The sequence below is a fragment of the Lissotriton helveticus genome, chromosome 9 (assembly GCF_964261635.1).
Source record: "Lissotriton helveticus chromosome 9, aLisHel1.1, whole genome shotgun sequence".
NCBI lineage: Eukaryota > Metazoa > Chordata > Amphibia > Caudata > Salamandridae > Lissotriton > Lissotriton helveticus.
In genome coordinates, this window is record NC_136070.1 from 1,143,265,350 (window position 1) to 1,143,284,863 (window position 19,514).

The following is a 19,514-nucleotide window of genomic DNA, read 5'->3' on the forward strand; positions in this document are numbered from 1 at the left end:
GGGGAAGGAGGCCAAGACAGGGGAATGATCTGACAACGAAGCCGTCAGTATATTAGAATCAGTGGCATAGGCCTGGAGTGAAGTGGAGCTAAGAAAGTAGTCCAAGCGGGCATAGGTCTTGTGCGCCCCAGAATAGAATGTGTAGCAACGTGTACGCGGGTGAAAGTGCCGCCACAGGTCGAAGAGCCCCAGTTCGCCCATAAGAGCCTGTCCCACCCGAGGAAGAACTCCCACTTGTGTTCTCCTCTGGCAGGAGCGGTCCATGTCATTGTCGAGCACCAGATTAAGGTCTCCCCCAAGGAGCAAGTGTCGGCCGGAGGATGATGCTGCCTCCCTCAAAGCACTGTGGATACATTTTGCCTGTCCTTCATTGGGTGCGTAAATTGACCCCACCACCAGATGCAATTCGCCCACCGAGAACTGATATGTGAGAAGTCGCCCTCTTATCTCTGCCTCCTTCTGCACTACCTTGACAGAAAATGAGTGGGAGACCAGGATAGCCACCCCAGCTGACTTAGATGTGTTAGAGGAAAACAATTGCGTGGGAAAGTACTTGGAGCGAAGTCTATGATGATCCTTGGCTAGTAAATGTGTCTCCTGGAGAAGACAGATGTCCGCCCCAGTTTGTTTCAGTTAGTTTAGAACCGCCCTGCGTTTTATCGGGTTATTCAGACCCTTGACATTGAGGGTCAGTATCGTAAGAGAGTCGTGTGTCATCTATAGAACAGAGGGGGAGCGGGATATAAACATTCCCCTCAAGGAGGCCAGTCGAAGGGAGGGACGGGGAAGCAGTTTTCAAAGAGGGAGCAGAATATAATTCAAGAAAATCGAAGAGGGGTGGACGAAGGTACCCAAACCCATAAAGAAACACCCCAAACCCCAGGAAAGAAGCAAACAAAATCAAAGATGAAACCCTTAGTCCAGGTCAGGAACCAGAGTTCCTATGGTAGAGTCCTTCTCCCCAGTGAACCCAGGAAGTCGGCATTACGGGGATCACAACATGGGAAAGACTGTCGGCTCAGGAATGTCGGCTCAGGCCCCTCCCGCCACCCACCACCGAATAGAGCCGCCAATCAAAACAAACTTAGGACACCCGGTGCACCATCACCCCACATCACAACTGGGCCGGGTAAGTGCGTCAACTACAGAAGTGAGGGCCTCCTGTTTCCCCTTCGCTATATCCTGAGCATTTGGCTTTTTAAAATCGGCATCTCCGCCTGGGCCTCTGCCACCCCGAGAGCAAAACCTCTGGTTCTGATTCCCTGCCTCGTTGCTCCTCGTCCAACTGCGGCTATGCCAGGCCCAAGAGCCGGCAAGTTTCATTCAGAGAGCGCATCTGATGAAGCCTGTCCTGGAACCGAAAGATGAGGTGGAAGGGGTGCCCCCAGGAGTACGTGATGTTCTGCTGTCGAAGAAAGTCCGTGACAGGGCAGAACGGCCTCCTACGTTGCAGTGTGACGGAAGGTCCTGGCAGAGCACGGGTGAGTGTCCTTGATAGGAGATCGGGTGCATGAGCCGTGCTTTGGCCAGGATGGCTTCCTTGGTTTTGAAATCCTGCAAGCAGACAAGTATGTCAGCTGGAGGGGCATTAGGCGACTGGGCCGGGCCCACTCTGTGCGCGCTGTCCAGGACGATGGGAGTGGACTCTGGGGCCCCCAGGATGTGGCGGAACAGACCCCCCCGAGAAAGCGAAGAGGTCCTTTGTGTCCTCGGTCGGCTTCACCCCTCGGATCCTGATGTTATGCCGGCGGGACCTGTTTTCTAAGTCCTCAAGGCAGGATTGCAAATCAATATGCTGATCCTGTAAGCGAATGATCTCCTGTTGCATCGTGGCCAGCTCCGACGACGCATTATCACCCCTGGTCTCGAGAGTGGCGACACGTTCACCCACACTGTCCACATCCCTGCGGATTTCCCGCATTTCGGCTGTTAAGTCCGACTTCACGGATTGAATGTCGGAGCGAAGGGTATTGAAGAGAGATTCCAGGAACAATTTCGTTATGATTGCTTCCCCAGCCTCCACCGGGACGTGCAAGGCCGCCATCGGGCCCGAGGGCTTTGGAACTGCCAGAAAGGAGGTGGGGCTCTCAAAAAGCTCTTTTACTGATTTCTGCCTTCTCGTCCTGGCCGTGGACATAATCACCCGGTATCCCCCAGAGGATCAGAAGCCAGGGGGTCCCTCACCCAGCTCCGCGCCGTTGCGCGCCCTAGTCCGCTCTCCGCTCGGGACGCAGGGGGCTCTGCTCAGCCGTGCACACGACCAGGATGACCACCAGAACCGCCCCCACCGGGTCCGCGAGTGGCAGAACAAGACCCCTGCGCAACCGCCACTCAGGGCAGCTCAACCAAAAGGCACCTCGTGGAGCCTCGGCCTCTTTGGGGCATTGACACGCCTAAGGGGCACTGCGGAGACCGTATCTCCCGAATGGCGGCGAGTAGTCCCTGGATGTACCAGCGGGCAGCGGCGGGTAGATAGAAAGTCGATTGGGCCGCCAACAACCCCCGGGGCCGCCAACAACCCCCGAAGCCGCCAGACACAGCACCCAGTTTCCCGTGCAGAGTTTCTCTTGGCAGTGCTTCCCCAGCACCTTCCGCTTTCAGCCTTCTTTGCGGCAGGGCTCCTCCAATACGTGGCCCCAGGAGTACCCGCGGCCCCCTCATCTCCGTGGCCTAGTTGAGAGACAGTCCCGGGGTCCAACGCCGTGTCTCAGGCCACCGGTCGCACTCCTCCGCCTCCTCCTCGCAGCACTCGATCCCCCAAGGCCTCTGTCCTCTCTCGCGAATCACCAGGGGGCCGACCAGGGGCTGGGGTGGGCAGCGCCGGTATGCAGCAGGGTCCGGGCACCCACAGGTCCCCCGGTCTCAGGAGCGCTCCGGTCCCGCGGGGCCTCCGCCGCCCTCCGCGATGTCGCAGCAGCCCGCCGATCAGAGAGGCGAACCTCGACCTTCCTCCGGCCGCCCCCGCCAAGTCCAGGGGGGTGCGGGGCCGCGCAGGGGCCTCGTTGGTGCTCGTCGGGTAGGCCGGGTCCGCAGGCCCACCGGATCCCCACCCTCGAGTCGCGGACAGGCCGACTCAGGAAGCACTTGCGTCGGCCGGCCCAATCAAGGGTCGCCCCTGCCTTGAGGCCCGCACCGGCCCACGACAGTGTCTCCTCACCGCCTCAACGTCGGGTCCCCTCAGCAGCTCCGGCAGAGTACCCGACACCGGCAGGCTGGGGACTCGCTCCGCCACCGATATCCAATGTCGGCGGCTCTCTCCAACTCTATGACAAGCTGTGTGTGGTGGGCGACGGGCAGGAGCTTCACAGATTGCCGCCTACCTCGCCGCCATCTTGGCCACGCCCGTGCGTGGGTAGATTTTAGGATAAATCACCGCAGAGACTACTGTCTCCACCATGATTATTCTCCTCTGAAGGACTTGCAGAGTAAAGGTTGTCGGAGGCAGACTTGTCATTCCGCTCAACTAATTTAGATAAGCATAATTACAGGTCAGTTTCCACTGCCTGTCACTGCCAGAAAATCCCTAACGGTAAGACCAGTGAAAAGTGCAAATGCTCCCCTTGACATGGGCGACTACTCCCACAGCGAGGGAAGCATTTTATTTTTCAAAAGAAAATCCTATTTCAGGATTTTCTTTTTGATAATAAAAATAAAGTCAACCGTCTTGGGCTCCATCCTGCTGATGGAGCCCAGGACAAAAGAGGAAAATTCACTGACATAAATCGCTGCAACAGCACGCTACCGCGAAGTCGGGCCGACTGGCTAGGCACCTGGGACAGATCGGCGAGCATGAAGGTCCTGGTCTCTTGGTTCGCAAAGAATGTTTTGGCAGGCATTTTTGGGCTATCTGGGCACCTTTATCAACATTTGCAAAGGTCCACGAATGGATGGGCACAACTAGGAGGGTCTGGATTCATGAGGCTGGGTAAAGGTGCTGGTTCAAGATGGTTGCAGCCTTTTCTGTCCCAGAGGTTCTGTTTGGAGGCTAGCCAAGTAGCCCTTAGAGTCACTCTGGTAGACCTGGGGTCAGGCTGACAAGTAGGCCACAAGCAGCAGGGCAGTCCTCGGAGGGCACCTTGCAGGCTTTAGGAAGCAGGGCAGTCCACTGAAGTACAGAGCGGCAACTGGTGCTAGCTTTGAAGTGGGAGACATTTCTTGGGTTCCTCCCTCCACAGAAGTGTATAAGATGTCCTGCCTCCTTGCCCTGATCCCGGGTTGTCTGGAGTCACAAAAGGCTAGTGTGAAAATCTTTGTGTGTGAGCTGAGGCAGTGTCTTTGAAGTGCAAGCGGGGTTGTGCACAGCTTCCCCCCGCCCCCCCATTCTGCCTACACACACTCCCCCTATTGTGTGGCTGTCAGAGCAATACACAAAGGCGTACTACACCCAGTCATGTGACCCAGGAAACAGGCTGCAGGCACCAAATGGTTAGGAAAAGAAAATGCCTATTATGTATGGCATTTCCAGAATTGTGATTTAAAACGAGAATTTCGCATTAAAGAGTATTTTAAATTACAATTCCTCAGACACCAAACAGGACTTTCCTACCTTTTTAACCCAATCAAAATGTATCACTTATTAAATGTAATAAGGTAACCCAATGTTATCCTATGGGAGAACTAGGACTCAGTAGTGAAAAACGAATTTACATGTCTTTCACTACCAGGATATGTAAAACATAGAGGTACATTATTAACTTGTTAAATACACTATGCCCTGCCATATGGGTTGGGACAAGAACATGCCGACTTTCTAAAAGTAGTATTTTCAGAATTGTAACTTTAAATGCAACTTAGTCATCAAGGAGATTTTACATTACTTTTCATTTGAGTGTAAACCACCCATCTCTATCTGCTCCCAATCAAAGCTACCACTTAAGAAATGTAATAAGGCAATGGAAGAGATGGGCCTTCCAGTAGTGGAAAACGACTTTAGGAGTCTTTCATTGCCTAGGCAAAACTTAATTACATGTCCTACTTTTCAAACACAATGAGCCTTAAGGGTTTAACTTAAGGGTGACTTATATGTATTAAAAATGAGTTTTAGGGCTGGAAAGGGATTTAATTTGCCAGGTCAAATTGGCAGTATAAAACTGCACACAGGCTGCAATAGCAGTGTTTAAAGGGGTTACTTAAGTGGGTGGCACAATAATTGCTGCAGGTCCACTAGTAGCTTTTAATTTATCAGCCCTGGGTATATGGTATACCCCTTTACCAGGGTCTTAAAAAGTAAATTAAATAGGTTAAATATGTAAGCCAATTTTCCATGTTTAACCCCTTCGATGCGGATGACAAAGCCAGCTTGTCATGGGCGTTACCTGCGCTACGCGGATGACGAGCTGGCTTTGTCACAAACCGCCATTTTTTAAATTCCAGCGCACAGCGGGAAAACGCGGTAGCGCGGTAGCGGTTAAGGAGTGAGCAGAAGAACTTTAACACTGGTTAGCAGTAGTAAAGTGCACAGTCCTAAGGCCAAGAAACACAGAATTCTGAAAATAGGAGGGGTGAAGGCAAAAAGGTTTGGGGTTGACCCTGCAGAGAGGGGCAATTCCAACAGGCGGCATCTATTTTCATCACAAAATATGAAAAACGTTTACTTCCACTTGGGGGGGGGGGCAAGGGGGGGTGGATCACACATCAAGTGGCCACCAGTGTCAGATTAGCTCAAGGGAAATTGGTGCGTGTAGTGCCATAAGGGAGAATTATACCCACAGTCACTCTCCTGTATAAAAAAGTCGGATTATGTAGAATTTAGTACTGCGTGGGATTAAAAGGTACATTCTTCTTTTTTTTTTCTCATTAAGCTTTCATCATTTTATGCAAATAAGCTAAACAAAAAGTTAATGACAGAGATATTTTCAATAGATTGAATGACTATGTCTGCGAGGGGCTTCAGTATTGCTCAGGGCTACCAAAGAAAATTGGCTGCATACAATAAATGTAAAAGAAGAAACACTGAGGTGTGAGCGATCTCATACTTTCAAACACCATGGTTTATAAGCAAGCTAATTATTTATAAAATGCACACAAAGAGAGAAAACAATACTTTTTATCATCGAGAAGAGACTACGGTCTCATTCATGGAAAAAAGGAAAGCGGGAAAGCGAGGAGTTAAACAAAGATGTAAAGAAGGTAAGGAGGGGTAATGATTCCAAACTGGTCATATTATCTTTGAATGTAAGGGTGTAGGTCAAAAAAGAAGCTACAAAACGTATGATTGTGTCATTCATCCTCAGAAGTTGTATCATTATTGGAATAGTTGGCGTATTCTCCAGGTAATTTATCTAATGTCAATTCATAGTGGGTTGACTTTTTCAAATTGGAATCAAGTTTCCCCCGTATAGGGCTTTGAGGATAGCTATGGGTATATTTGTAGAATGGTTCCTTTGGAACCTCTAATGTAACTTTCCCATTTCTACCAGATGTGTACTGAGACACTGCCGAGAAACCAAATCATGATAGGGTTTTTTGGCACAACACTGAGCAGACAGCCTACTTTATGCGCCTGCAGGGCTTAAACTGAATTCATTTAACCCAATATTTCTCTCAGTTACTACTTTTATTTTCAGATGGCACAGCTCACAAAAAAAAAAAAAAAAAGGAGGTAAAGCATGCCTAGCGTTTCCAAGCTGTAGTATCTGAAAATAAAAGCACTGACACTAAGAAACAGCGAATAACACTAATTCACTCTTAGTCTCGTAGTTGTAAATTGGTTTTATTCATCTTATGTACAAAGGTCATTGGTGTGGTCCCCAGAACTGTGGAGGTAAAATTCCAGGGAAGTTGAAAACCATATATTTCTTTTATAGGTTCTTGAACCTTATCTCAGCAGTCTTTCAGTGAAGGCAACCCAAGAACACGTGTTAGATCACCATTTTTCTTGCTGGTCCAACAAGGGTTATGGTCTTTAATCACTGATATTCATTAGGTAGCATATGTCCAGAAGACTCTTTGGAGCATCACAAATTTTACTTTGTGACTGAGGACTTGGGGAACAATGATTTCCGGATGTTTGTGTAGGCTCTGGACAGTAAGAGATTGAGATGGTGGTGTATCATTCAGCAACCATTTCTTTTGTATTATGGAAAGGAAGAATGATTGTTTTGGTCTTGAGAATTAATGTAATCTAGAGACCACATGTCTGCTCTTTCGAACTCATTGATCAGCGTAAGGAGTAATCTGTCTTGACTATGAAATATTTTATGCTTAGAAATAGCTACTCAATTTTAGTATTTGGTAGAGCTTGGAGTGGCTCAACAGAAAGATGTCGTGTAAGTTGTAAGTTGGAAAATGAACATGGGTTATCCAAAGTACAGGCCTTGTGAAAAAGAACACCTTAGAAAGTTCATTCTTCTCAAAGAAAAGCGTGTCTGTCAATTTAAAAGGGTTATTTGACCAGAGATATGCCATTTCAGAATTATTTAGTTTCATAATTGTTTTTCTGTAAATCTTTAATATTGCTTCAATTGTGTCATAGAACTGCCGCCCCAAAACAATATTCTGTCCTTTGATTGGTGGGAAGGCATACCAGACAAAGCGTTTTGATCACAGATTTTTTAAGAAGTAGTCAGACAGAGGAAATCAGCATCTTTTGAGAACCATTGCATCTCTTGACTAATCAGGAAGGATTGCTAGGTTTTATGGTAAACTTAGTTAGTTCCTCTGAATTGCATTGGTAGTCAAGTGTTTGGAGAAAAAAAAAAGGAGGTTGCTGGGTTTTTTGTCTTTCCATGGGAAATTATTGATTAATTTGTCTAGGTCCTTAAAGAACCTGTTTGACAGTTCTGTGGGAGCTATGCTAAACAAGTAGTTTGCAGTGAGTGTGCATTATTTGAATTTAATCTACCAACCCCCGTAACATAATAACATTTAAAGTGACCATCTCTCTAGGTTCTTAGAAATCTTTTTTGGGTCAATTGTACATGGTGTCCAATTGATTCGGCTATTAAACATTTTGGTTGCCAGGTTAAACTACTTTTGCTAGCCATCTCCTTTGTACATAATACTTTAAGTGGTCTAACCTCTGACTGGTCTTTATTGAGCGAGTATCCGCAGTCTTTGACATTCTACTCAACTGAGCTCTTCAGAGCAGGAATAGATGACTAAATGTCTTCAGTAAATACAAAGATTTCCTCTCCATATGGAATTGTTTAAACAGTTCAGTTGTTAAATGGAAGGCCAGGAATTTCCTGATGAGTTGATTGTGACTAGTAGTGGTTCGATCTGTGTTGATTTCCTTGTCAAAAATTGTGCCTCTGATGCTGGCTTCTCAAGTGTCCCATCTTAGCTGTGGATTAAGTTCAGGTTTGGTGCTCCTTTTAAAGCAATTAATGTGGTTTTCCTTTAGTACAAGCAAGCCACACATGTAGAGATGGACAAACCACACAAACTGTTACAGAAATGCACTCTTGCATTTGGCCCAGAGCAGAGACTATAAGAGAGAGTGTTAAAGAAACAAAGACATCTGCCATAGCCCATAGACGGAAACATTTTTGTCCCCATTGTTTCTTATGGTACAGTTTGCCTTTCCAATAACGCTGGGTCCCTACAATGTATTATCTTCCACTTTTAACAATTTTACTCATTAAATCTTTTTACCCAAACTGCTTTCAGGTATTGAATTCACTTAACTGTAATGCTAGTTTGGGAATGTTGAACACGGAATACATACATTTGTTCCTAAATAATGCTTTGCCACGTGTGCCATGCTAACAAGGACAAGCAAGGCATGTCACAGAACCCAGTTTACCTTATAGTAATGAGACTGTTTTGGCTTTGTGTGTGCTCACTTACAGCTCATATTACGACTATGGCCCCTCTCCCCATAACTTGGCAATCAGGTTTTCTACATTCAGGATACACAAGAGGAAAAAAAACAAATAGTACTAAAACATTTACCGAGTTCCTTTTTCCACTGGGATTTCTTTGCTTCCAATAATGATTTATCGCGCTCTCTTTCACCCAGAGTATTAAATAAATCTCCATCTTGCCATGGGTTCTTGCTAAAAAAAAAATATATATATATTGTTACTCTGTATCTATAGATCATCTAATACAACAAAGTATCTTTATATGTAAAACTGTGCAATAACATGAACAATAATTAAACAGTAAACATTGTATTCTTGGGAACCACTATAAATACTCTGTTGACATTCTCAGCCTTTTCACAGTTCATTCACCAATGCAGTACAGCCTGAGAGCAGCATCTGCGATTTAAAAGCTTTTCTAATGAAATTGGCTTCAATAGTGGGTGAACAATGATATCCCTAAACATCCTCCTGGCTTATATGCCCAGTGCCTATTTTATTATCATTAAATATGCCTCAGCAATACAAATCCAGCAACATTTTCCCAACCTTGGTCATGTACCAGACATGATTAAGCTCTTAGGGACTGATTTAGAGTTTGGCAGGCGAGTTACAAGGTCAGATACATAACTGATATACTGTCAGATTTACTACAAGGGTATTGTTTGCAATGGCACTTGTATTAAGGTGGCAGGTTGTGTGATATAAGCAACGTTTGTACAGGACAACCGAATCACCAACCTCAAAATCATGTCTTTAGTCTTTGCTGAAAAAATCCAGATTTACAGAACCCTAAACTATCCCAAATCTAACAATATATTTAGCCAAATCCTGCAAAGAAATCACTCCAATCTGTGGGCCGAATATATGTCTGATAAAGCTTCTCTAGCATTTTTCACATGTTCATTGTGAAGCAACCAATTCAAAAGTATCATCCCCACTCAATGAATTGTACAAGTTATTTACAAATCCGCTGCATAGACTAGTCAACATAAAAAGATATGTGATTGCACTTTGTAGGAAAGTGCCCCCTTTTCAATTTGTGCCTCGTATTCGATGCAACTTTGACTGAAGTGGACTGGGTTCCTGTTAACCAGGTCCCCAGTGCCAGATATCATTATTAAAAATGTACACTTTATCCCCTAATTGACAATACCTTTAGCACTTCCTGTAAGTCCCTAGTAAATGGTGCTCCTAGTAACTGTGGCAAGGAGGCTAAAGAGGGTCCCTTGGGACTGCAGCACGAATTTTGCCACCCTAAAATGACCTCTCACCAAGCACATGCAAACTGCCACTGCAGACTGTGTGTCTTGGTGATGACAAAAGTGAAAGCATGACATGGCACACAACCTGTGTGCCATGGCAGCAGACCATGCATGCAGAATAGGTAAGCCACCCCTAAAGCAGGCCTAACAGCTCTAAGGCTTGGTGAACTATACTAACAGGGTGGACATATCTGCATGTGCTGGTCAGTTCAATTACTGCCAGTGCAAGTGATCAGGGAAGCCCTTTTAAAATACATGTGCTGGGCACTGGTCAAAATCGAGTTCCACAACTACATGATGGCTTCATGATTTATTAATAAATGCATTTGCAGAGGCTACTACCCAACTCTCCCCTAATGCCACTAAATCTAGTAGTTAGGGGAGTTCCGGGCACCAGGTAATCCGATCCGCCCACAGGCTCCTGCTCACAGATTGGAAACTGCTCACCAAGCAGGCCACCCCAACCATCATAAACTCGATCCACTTGTGAACACAGACAAACCTCTACTCCTACCATGTCTTTAATCTGGGAAGCAAGCAAATCAGCAGCGCCCTTACTAGCATCCTTAACGCATTCATCTACCCGGCCACTGTGCCAGGTGGATGAAAGCACACATTGGTCAAACCGCTCCTGGAAAAACCCTCCACTGACCCCAATGAACTTAAGAATTAACAATCTTTCTTGCAGCTCCCTTTCCGCACCAAGGTCCAGGAGAAAGCCATCAACTGCCAGCTCACCGAACACCTGGAAGAAAACCACCTGCTTGACGCCTCCCAGTCCAGCTTCCACCCCAACCACAACACTGAGACAGTCCTGATCGCTGCAACTTATGACATCAGATGCCTCCTCGACCCAGGGGGAAGACTACAGCCCTAATCCTCGTCGACCTCTCAGCAGCCTTCGACATCTTATCCCACCACACACTCATCACCGGACTCCACCACATCGGCATCCTTGGGTAACACCCTCAAGTGGATCATCTCCTTTCTCGCAGAACGCACACAGAGTATTCACCTATAACCCTTCATCTCCAAAGCAAACAGTATAATTTGTGGCGACCCACAAGGATCCTCTCTCAGACCCACCCTCTTCAACACCCACAAGATGCCACTACCGACATCATCCGCACCCATGGACTCAAAATCATCTCATACATGAATGGCACCCATGTCATTCTCTCCGTCACGGAGGACCCCACCACCACTAGATCCTACTTGACAAGTGTCGCCGACTGGATGAGGTCCAACTGCCTAAAACTGAACACAGACAAGACGGAAGTGCTAATTTTTGGAAACACCTCACTCTGGGGCGACACCCGGTGGCCCACTGCACTCTGACCGATGCCGACCCCTGCGGACCATGCCCACAACCTCGTTATCCTGGACATCCAACTCACTGTGAAGCGTCAGGTCAGTGCACTGTCCTGTTCCTGCTTCAAAACACTCTGAAAGATCTTCAGATGGATCCCGTTCAACACGAGGAAGGCAGTCACCCAAGCCCTCGTCTCCAGCCGGTTTGACTATGGAAATACATTCTATTCCGGAACCACCAACCAGCTCCTCAAACGACTCCAGACCATATAGAACACCGCAGCCAGATACATCCTCAACCTTCCTAAACGATCCAGCATCACCCCCCCCCCCATCCCTCCACTTCAGAAGTCTCCACTGGCCCCCGTACAGAATCTCCCCCGTCTCCCTGTCCAGAAGAGATGCAAGTTCACGCTGCTGAACCACGCCTACCAAGCCCTCCACAACATAGGAACCACCTACTTCAAACACCGCCTGACCTTCCACCAACCCACCAGACATCTCCCATCTGCTCCGTTTGCCCATGTCCCACGCATTAGTTGAAGTCACAACGGAGGTCGTTCCTTTGCCTACCTCGCCGCCAAGTCCTGGAACGACCTCCCCTTTCAAACATCCTCCTCACTCGCAAACTTCAGGAGGGGGCTACAGAGCTGGCTCGGACTACGCCCCATGAACTTCAGCACCTGGATACCCCAATGGGTGAGAAGCCAGGCTTTACAAATACTGTTTGCTTGATAGGTAGGTGGTGTAAAAGATGATTTTATTTTAATAAAAATGTGTGCTTAACATTATGACAATTTCTGCACTAAAACAAAAACATTGCACTTGACAGAACAGAATTTACCTGTGTTTGACTCAACTAGGTCTGACTTAGGCGCAGAATTAAATCTTAGAATTCAATGCAGCCACAATGTGTTTTTCAATTATCGGTTCACAGCAAGTAAACAAAACGTGCACTATTTATTGCTTTGCATTATTTATTTTATTATATACGTTTTATAAAGCGCTAGCTAGACCTGGGGGTATCAGAGCGCTTAACATACACAGTTGCATTACATAGCATGACATAGGGATATATAAAGATATAAGCCAAACATAATTAGGATTACATTACATAGCAGGACATAAGGCTGCATGGGAATATAAGCAACACTTTAAAATTAGGTATTCAGTGAAGGGTGGGGGGGAAGCTGAAGAGGTTTGAGGTAGTCCAATATCCGCCTATCCATGATGGACAAGTGTGCAGGGGGTTTGCTAGGTTATTAGAATCTAGGTTCGTTGAGTTGGACGGTAAAGTTTTTCTTGAGGAGAATGAGTTTCAGGTCCCTTTTGAAGCATGGGAAGGAGGGGATTACATCTGAGGTCAGTCAGGAGTGAGTTCCATATCTTGGGTACGTTACCAGAAAAGGATCGGGATGGAGTGGTTTTCTTTTTCAATTTCGGCGGAATGAGAAGAAGTGAGTTTGAGCTTCTCAGGGATCTAGATTTTCCAGCTTTAACCAGTTTGCTATTTAGGTAGTTGGGGGAATCTGAGTGAAGGGTTTTGTGTGTGATGGGGGCCAATTTGTAGATACATCTACCTTCAATGGGTAGCCAGTTGAGGGAGTGGAGGGATGGTGTGATGTGATCAAACCTTTTCACTCCAGTTATGAGTCTAGTTGCCTTGTTAAGGACTGACCTTAGTGAGGCAAGGTGAGCTTTTGGCGTCCCTGTAAGGATGACGTTCCCGTAGTCCAGTTTGTATAGGACTAGGGATTGAACAACAGTCTTGAAATCGTCCTGAGGAATGGAAGGTTTAATTTTCTTCAGGTGTTTTAGTGCGTAAAGCGCACTTTTTGTAGAGTTTTTGATGTGGTCCTTCATCGATAGGTTCTTGTCCAGGGTAATGACTAGTGACTTAACAGAGTCGGTTAGGGCGAGGGAGCAGTTTAGGGCATCCATGTTCTTGAGCCAGTCTTGGATAGGAAGGTGGTTACTTTTTGTAGCAAGCAGTATTAATTCTGTTTTGTCCGAGTTCAGCTTTAAGTGGTTTGCGTTAAACCAGGATTAGATCTTGGTTAGTGTGACATTGAGGTGTCGAATGTCGCTGGGTGATTTGATTTTGTAGTAGAGTTGAGTGTCGTCTGCATATAGATGATATTTGACTCCTGCTTGTTTCAGAATGATTGTAAGGGGTTCCATGAAGAGATTGAAGACAGCGGGGGAGAGGATCGAGACAGAAGTTGATTTTAATTTGCTGCAAACGGTGCTGGAGGTAGGAAGGGAACCATTTTAGTACAATGTCATTTATGGCAGAGCGGCTCTTCAAGGTCTCAAGTAAAGCTGGGTGATTAATTGTGTCAAAAGCCGCAGATAGGTCAATAAGGATGAGGAGACAGGCTTCACCTTCATCTAAGGCTCTGTGGATATCATCTAAGATATTGTGCATGGCTGTTTCAGTGCTACACCCTTTACTAAATCCCGATTGAAAGGTGTCAAAGAGGTTGAAATCCCCGATATGCTTGTTAAGTTGATGGAGAACGTACTTTTCCAGGGTTTTGGCTAGAACGGGAGGATGGAGATAGGTCTGAGGTTGTTGAGGTCGTTAGGGTTGACCCCTGGTTTTTTTGAGTATGGGAGGGAGGGACACCCCCGCGCCGCACGGCCACCAGCTGCTGTGTGTGCCCCTGCCCGCCCTCTGCCTCGCTACTGCCTCGTTTTGCCGGCTGCCGGCTGCCCCCGCAGTAGGGTTGTTTTGACGAACATTTGTGCCTGTTTCTCTCCTTAAAAACTCCGTGCATCTCGTTTTTTCTTCCTTATTTGCCTGTTTTGTCTAACAGTTGTGCTTGTATAGTTTTCTCCGTGTTCCTGGTTTCTTTCCCCCCCATACCCCTTGTTTTGCTGCAGATTTGTGCCTGTTTTGTTCTTCCTTCGTGTTTTCCGCCGCCCCCCACCCTCCCTTCCCGCCACCGCCGCTTGGCCCCGCCCCTTTCTTCTCTTCTGTATCCCTCCCCGCTCCCGCCTCCCAGCTGCCCCGCCCACCCGCGCACTTCGCCTTAAATGGCGACCGCGCGAACGCGCAGCGGTCACGCGCAGCGGGCGCGCCGATTGTGCGCCGAAGGCGCGCCAAAGGTAAGCCCGTCTGCGCCTGGACCGCGCCCAGGGCCAGGACCCCTGGCCCCCACCGACGGAAGCCGAGCCGACGAACCTACAGCGCCGCCGACCTCAACGCACTCAACACCGGCCGCATCCCGGGATGTCACCGAGCCGCCCCGAAGCACACCCACGGACCCTTCAGCTGCCTCGCCTGCAAATTCACCTGCATCCGGACCTTCCCTGCACCCGCCAAGCCGAACTCCAGCAGCACCCACCTCAAGTGCATCCTGCTCAACACCCGCTCCGTCCACAGACACGCCGTAGAACTCTGGAACCTGCTCGACACCACCGCCCCCGACGTTGCCTTCATCACCGAGACCTGGATGAACGCCTCCTCAGCCCCAGACATCGCCATCGCCATCCCAGAGGGCTACAAGATCACCCGGAGGGACCGCGACAACCAGACCGGAGGAGGCATCGCCATCATCCACAGAGACACCATCCGCATCACGACCAACACCGACGACACCCTCACCACCGCTGAACACCTGCACTTCCAGATCCACACCAACCCAAAGACCACCCTCAGAGGCACCCTGATCTACCGACCCCCGGGACCGCGCACACGATTCAGCGAGGACATCGCCGACTTCGTCAGCCCGCACGCTCTCCCCTCCGCCGACTACATCCTCCTGGGGGACCTCAACTTCCACCTGGAGAACAACAACGACCGCAACACCATCACCCTGCTCGACAACCTCGACAACCTCGGACTCAAGCAACTAGTGACCACCCCCACCCACCTCGCCGGACACACACTCGACGCCGTCTTCTCATCCAGCAAAGACGTCACCTTCAGCCACGCAACAGGACTCCACTGGACGGACCACAGCTGCGTCCACTTCACCTTCAGAAGAACGACGATCCACCACCTCCAGCAACAGGTTGCTCGAAGAAGCTGGAACAAGATCACAGCCGACCAGCTCACCGCCTCCCTGAGCCAGCACCCGCCCGCCAACTCAGCGAACCCCAGCCAGGCCGCCGACAACCTCACGAAGTGGATCAGCAACTGCGCGGACGAACTCGCCCCTCTGAGGACCCCGCCCAGCAGATCCTGCAGCAGAAAAACACCATGGTTCACCGACGAACTCAAGTGCTCCAAGAAGAACTGTCGAGCCCTCGAGAAAGCCTGGAGAAGGAAACCAACGACGGACAACATGGCCACCCTCAAGCTCGCCACCCGGAGACACCACCAACTGATCCGCGCCACCAAGAAAAATGCATACAAGGACCGGCTGGACAACAACGCACACAACTGCAAGGAACTCTTCAACATCGTGAAAGAGCTCTCCAACCCCAACGCCGGAAACAACGACATCACCCCGTCGCAAGACCTCTGCAACTCCCTCGCGTCCTACTTCCACAACAAGATCACGGACATACACAACAGCTTCAACAACCAACCAACGCAAGCCACAACCGCAACGACGCCACCATCCACCACCCTCCGCACCTGGACCCCGATCAGCACCGAAGACACCATCCGCACCATGAACTCCATCCATTCCGGATCTCCGACTGACCCCTGCCCTCACCACGTCTTCAACAAGGCCGACGCTGTCCTCGCACCCCACCTGCGGGACATCATCAACACCTCCTTCGACTCCGCCACCTTCCCCGAGAGCTGGAAGCACGCCGAACTCAGCGCTCTCCTCAAGAAACCCACAGCAGACCCCACCGACCTCAAGAACTACCGTCCCATCTCGCTCCTCCCGTTCCCGGCCAAAGTCATCGAGAAGACCGTCAACAAACAGCTGGCCGCCTTCCTCGAGACGAATGGATCCCTCGACCCCTCACAGTCCGGCTTCCGAGCGAACCACAGCACCGAGACCGCCCTCATCGCCGCCACCGACGACCTTCGAACTCTGATGGACAACGGAGAAACAGCGGCCCTCATCCTCCTGGACCTCTCCGCGGCTTTCGACACTGTCTGCCACCGCACCCTAGTACAGCGCCTCAGCAACATCGGAATCCAGGAGAAGGCACTGGAATGGATCACCTCCTTCCTCGACGGAAGAACACAAAGAGTCCGCCTACCACCGTACAAGTCAGAGGCCACCAAAGTCATCTGCGGCGTACCCCAAGGATCCTCGCTGAGCCCAACCCTCTTCAACGTCTACATGAGCCCCCTCGCGGCCATCGCACGCCAACACAACCTGAACATCATCTCCTACGCCGACGACACCCAGCTGATCCTCTCCCTGACCAACGACCCCGCCACCGCCAGAGCCAACCTGCACGAAGGGATGAGAGACGTAGCCGAATGGATGACGACCAGCCGCCTGAAACTGAACTCAGACAAGACGGAGGTCCTCATCCTGGGCTCCACGCCCTCCGCCTGGGACGACTCCTGGTGGCCCCCCGCCCTGGGCACCGCACCCAAACCGACGGACCACGCACGCAACCTGGGATTCATCCTGGACTCCTCCCTCTCCATGACCAGACAAGTCAACGCCGTCTCCTCGTCATGCTTCAACATCCTGCGCATGCTACGTAAGATCTTCCGGTGGATCCCCACCGAGACGAGGAAGACGGTCACCCAAGCCCTCGTCACCAGCCGACTGGACTACGGCAACGCCCTCTACGCCGGAACCACTGCCAAACTCCAGAAGAGACTCCAGCGGATCCAGAACGCCTCGGCGAGACTCATCCTCGACATCCCCCGATGCAGCCACATCTCCGGACACCTGAGAGATCTGCACTGGCTCCCGGTCAACAAGAGAATCACCTTCCGGCTCCTCACCCACGCGCACAAAGCCCTACACGACCAAGGCCCGAGCTACCTCAACAACCGGATCAACTTCTACACTCCCAAGCGCCTCCTCAGATCAACCAACCACGCCCTCGCCGCCGTCCCCCGCATCCGAAGAGCGACAACAGGAGGAAGATCCTTCTCCTACCTGGCCGCCAAGACCTGGAACTCACTTCCGACCAATCTGCGCCTGACCCAAGACCACCTCTCCTTCAGGAAGAAGCTCAAGACCTGGCTGTTCGAGCAGTAGCGGCACCCCCCCCCCCTCCCAGCGCCTTGAGACCCTACGGGTGAGTAGTGCGCTTTACAAATGACCTGATTGATTGATTGATTGATTTGTCCTAGTTGTAGGGAGTTAGGGACACAGCCGGATGTGAGAGAAGAGTTTTTGATTTAAGTCCAGAAAGGGGTAATGATGTGGTTGAGTTTTTGTACTATAGTGGCTGGGAGAGGGTCCATAGTGTGGGAGGTAGGCTTTAAGTTCGCAATTATATTGAAAACCTAATTTTCCTAAATGAATTCGAAGTCCGACCAATTTGCATAATTTTTCAGTTGGCAGCGGACCTGGTTGTCCTTGGTATGATTAAGATCTGCTTGTTCAAGGGTGAGTATTGTTGGGCAGGTTAATTTTGAAAGTGTATTGGAGGTTTGGATGAAGGATTGCTCAATTTTAGTGACTTTGTCTGTGAAATTGTGTCGCTTTAATTTTGTGAGGAGTAGCACGGTCCGTTTGCTTTTTGACAATATTAAAGAGTTCTCTTGGTCTATTCTTAGCATGTTCAAGTTGGCTGCGGGAGAATGAGGCCTTTTCTCTAAAGATGTGCTTTTTATATTCCGACTGAGCCGACCTAAGTAGCGCTAGGTGCCTTGTTGGTGGGTTTTGTCTCAAAGTCAATTCAGCGAGTCGGAGTTGTCTTTCGGTATTGAGATCCACATTGAACCATGTCTTAGATTTGATAGCTCTCTATTGTTTAAGTTTGAGAGGTGCTGCTTGATCAAACACCTCAGTCGTAACTGAGCTAAAGTGAGCTGTGAGGTCATCGGCCGACGTAGTGGTGGACTGGAACTGTAGATGGGCATGGATCTTTAATTCAAGTTCGGAGATAGGGACTTCATTGATGTTCCTGATCCAGTGCTTGGGTTTGTCGGGTCGTTTTATTTGGTATCTGACAGATGAGTCGATATTAACCAAAATGAGGTGGTGGTCAGACCAGTCAATGGGCGAGATTGATCTCAGAGAGATCAGTTTGTTTTTGGTGATGATCACATCCAGAATTGCTCCTTTGATGCGTGTTGGTTCATTGCAGAGTTGTTTGAGGCTTGTTATTTCAAGCAGGCTGGAGAGGTTCTGGACAGTGGTGCCTTCTGTGTTGTTCCAGTGGATATTGAAGTCACCCAAGAACACATCTTTCGTGTCGGTTAGGGAGAAGAGAGTTATTAGGTCACTTAGTTCTTCGGCGAAGAGGGCATGCTCCCCAGGAGGTTGGTAGATGGTGTGAATTTGATGGGTATGGTGCCTTTGACTGCAAGTTCGACACCAAGGTACTCCAGAGTCTGGTATTCCGCAGATTTTAATTTGCTAATCTGAATACCTTCTTTGTGGACGATCGCTAGCCCACCACCTGTTTTGAGCGGTCTGTCCTGCCTAATGACATTGTAACCTGGCGGGGAAAGTAGGTCTAGAATGGGGTTAGAACGGTCGTTGAGCCAGGATTCTGTGAGAAATGCTATGTCTATTTCTTACCGGAGAATAACTTCGGCAATGTCTGTGGCGTGTTGTATTGCTGACCTACAATTGAGGTTTATAGGATTATACCCAGATCAGTTGACTGGGGATGAGTGTTTGATTTGCTCAAGCGCTCCGTCCATCATCCCCTTTGGTATCGCTTTGTGCGCCCTAAGTTGGCAGGGTATGCCCAGACGTGGGTCCCTTGCTCACTTTGCCACTGGATTCAATCTAGCCTGGCTGATGATAGCTGACTAGCCAGAAACCGGTCCCAGGATGCTTGTTTCCGGTCTAGGAAAGACATGGTTTGGCAGTTCAGGCTGGACTGTTCCCATGAGGCACAGGGTCAGACTGATTTGCATATGGCCATGTCTGAACTGGGGTGGTGGAGTGAGCTAAAGAATGATGGTGGATTAAACCCAGATCAGTTGACTGGGGATGAGTGTTTGATTTGCTCAAGCGCTCCGTCCATCATCCCCTTTGGTATCGCTACAATTGAGGAGCATGCAAGATAGAGG

At 49.1% G+C, this 19,514-nt stretch overlaps 1 protein-coding gene across 1 annotated transcript in view; it reads right to left on the reverse strand.

The window, feature by feature from the left end:
- CCDC66 (coiled-coil domain containing 66) overlaps window positions 1-19,514 on the reverse strand; it is a 275,197-nt gene that overhangs the window by 170,686 nt on the left and 84,997 nt on the right. Inside the window, exon 6 of the mRNA XM_078661583.1 lies at window positions 8,896-8,999. Coding sequence (XP_078517709.1) covers window positions 8,896-8,999 — 104 coding nt within the window. The remainder of the gene's footprint in view (window positions 1-8,895; window positions 9,000-19,514) is intronic.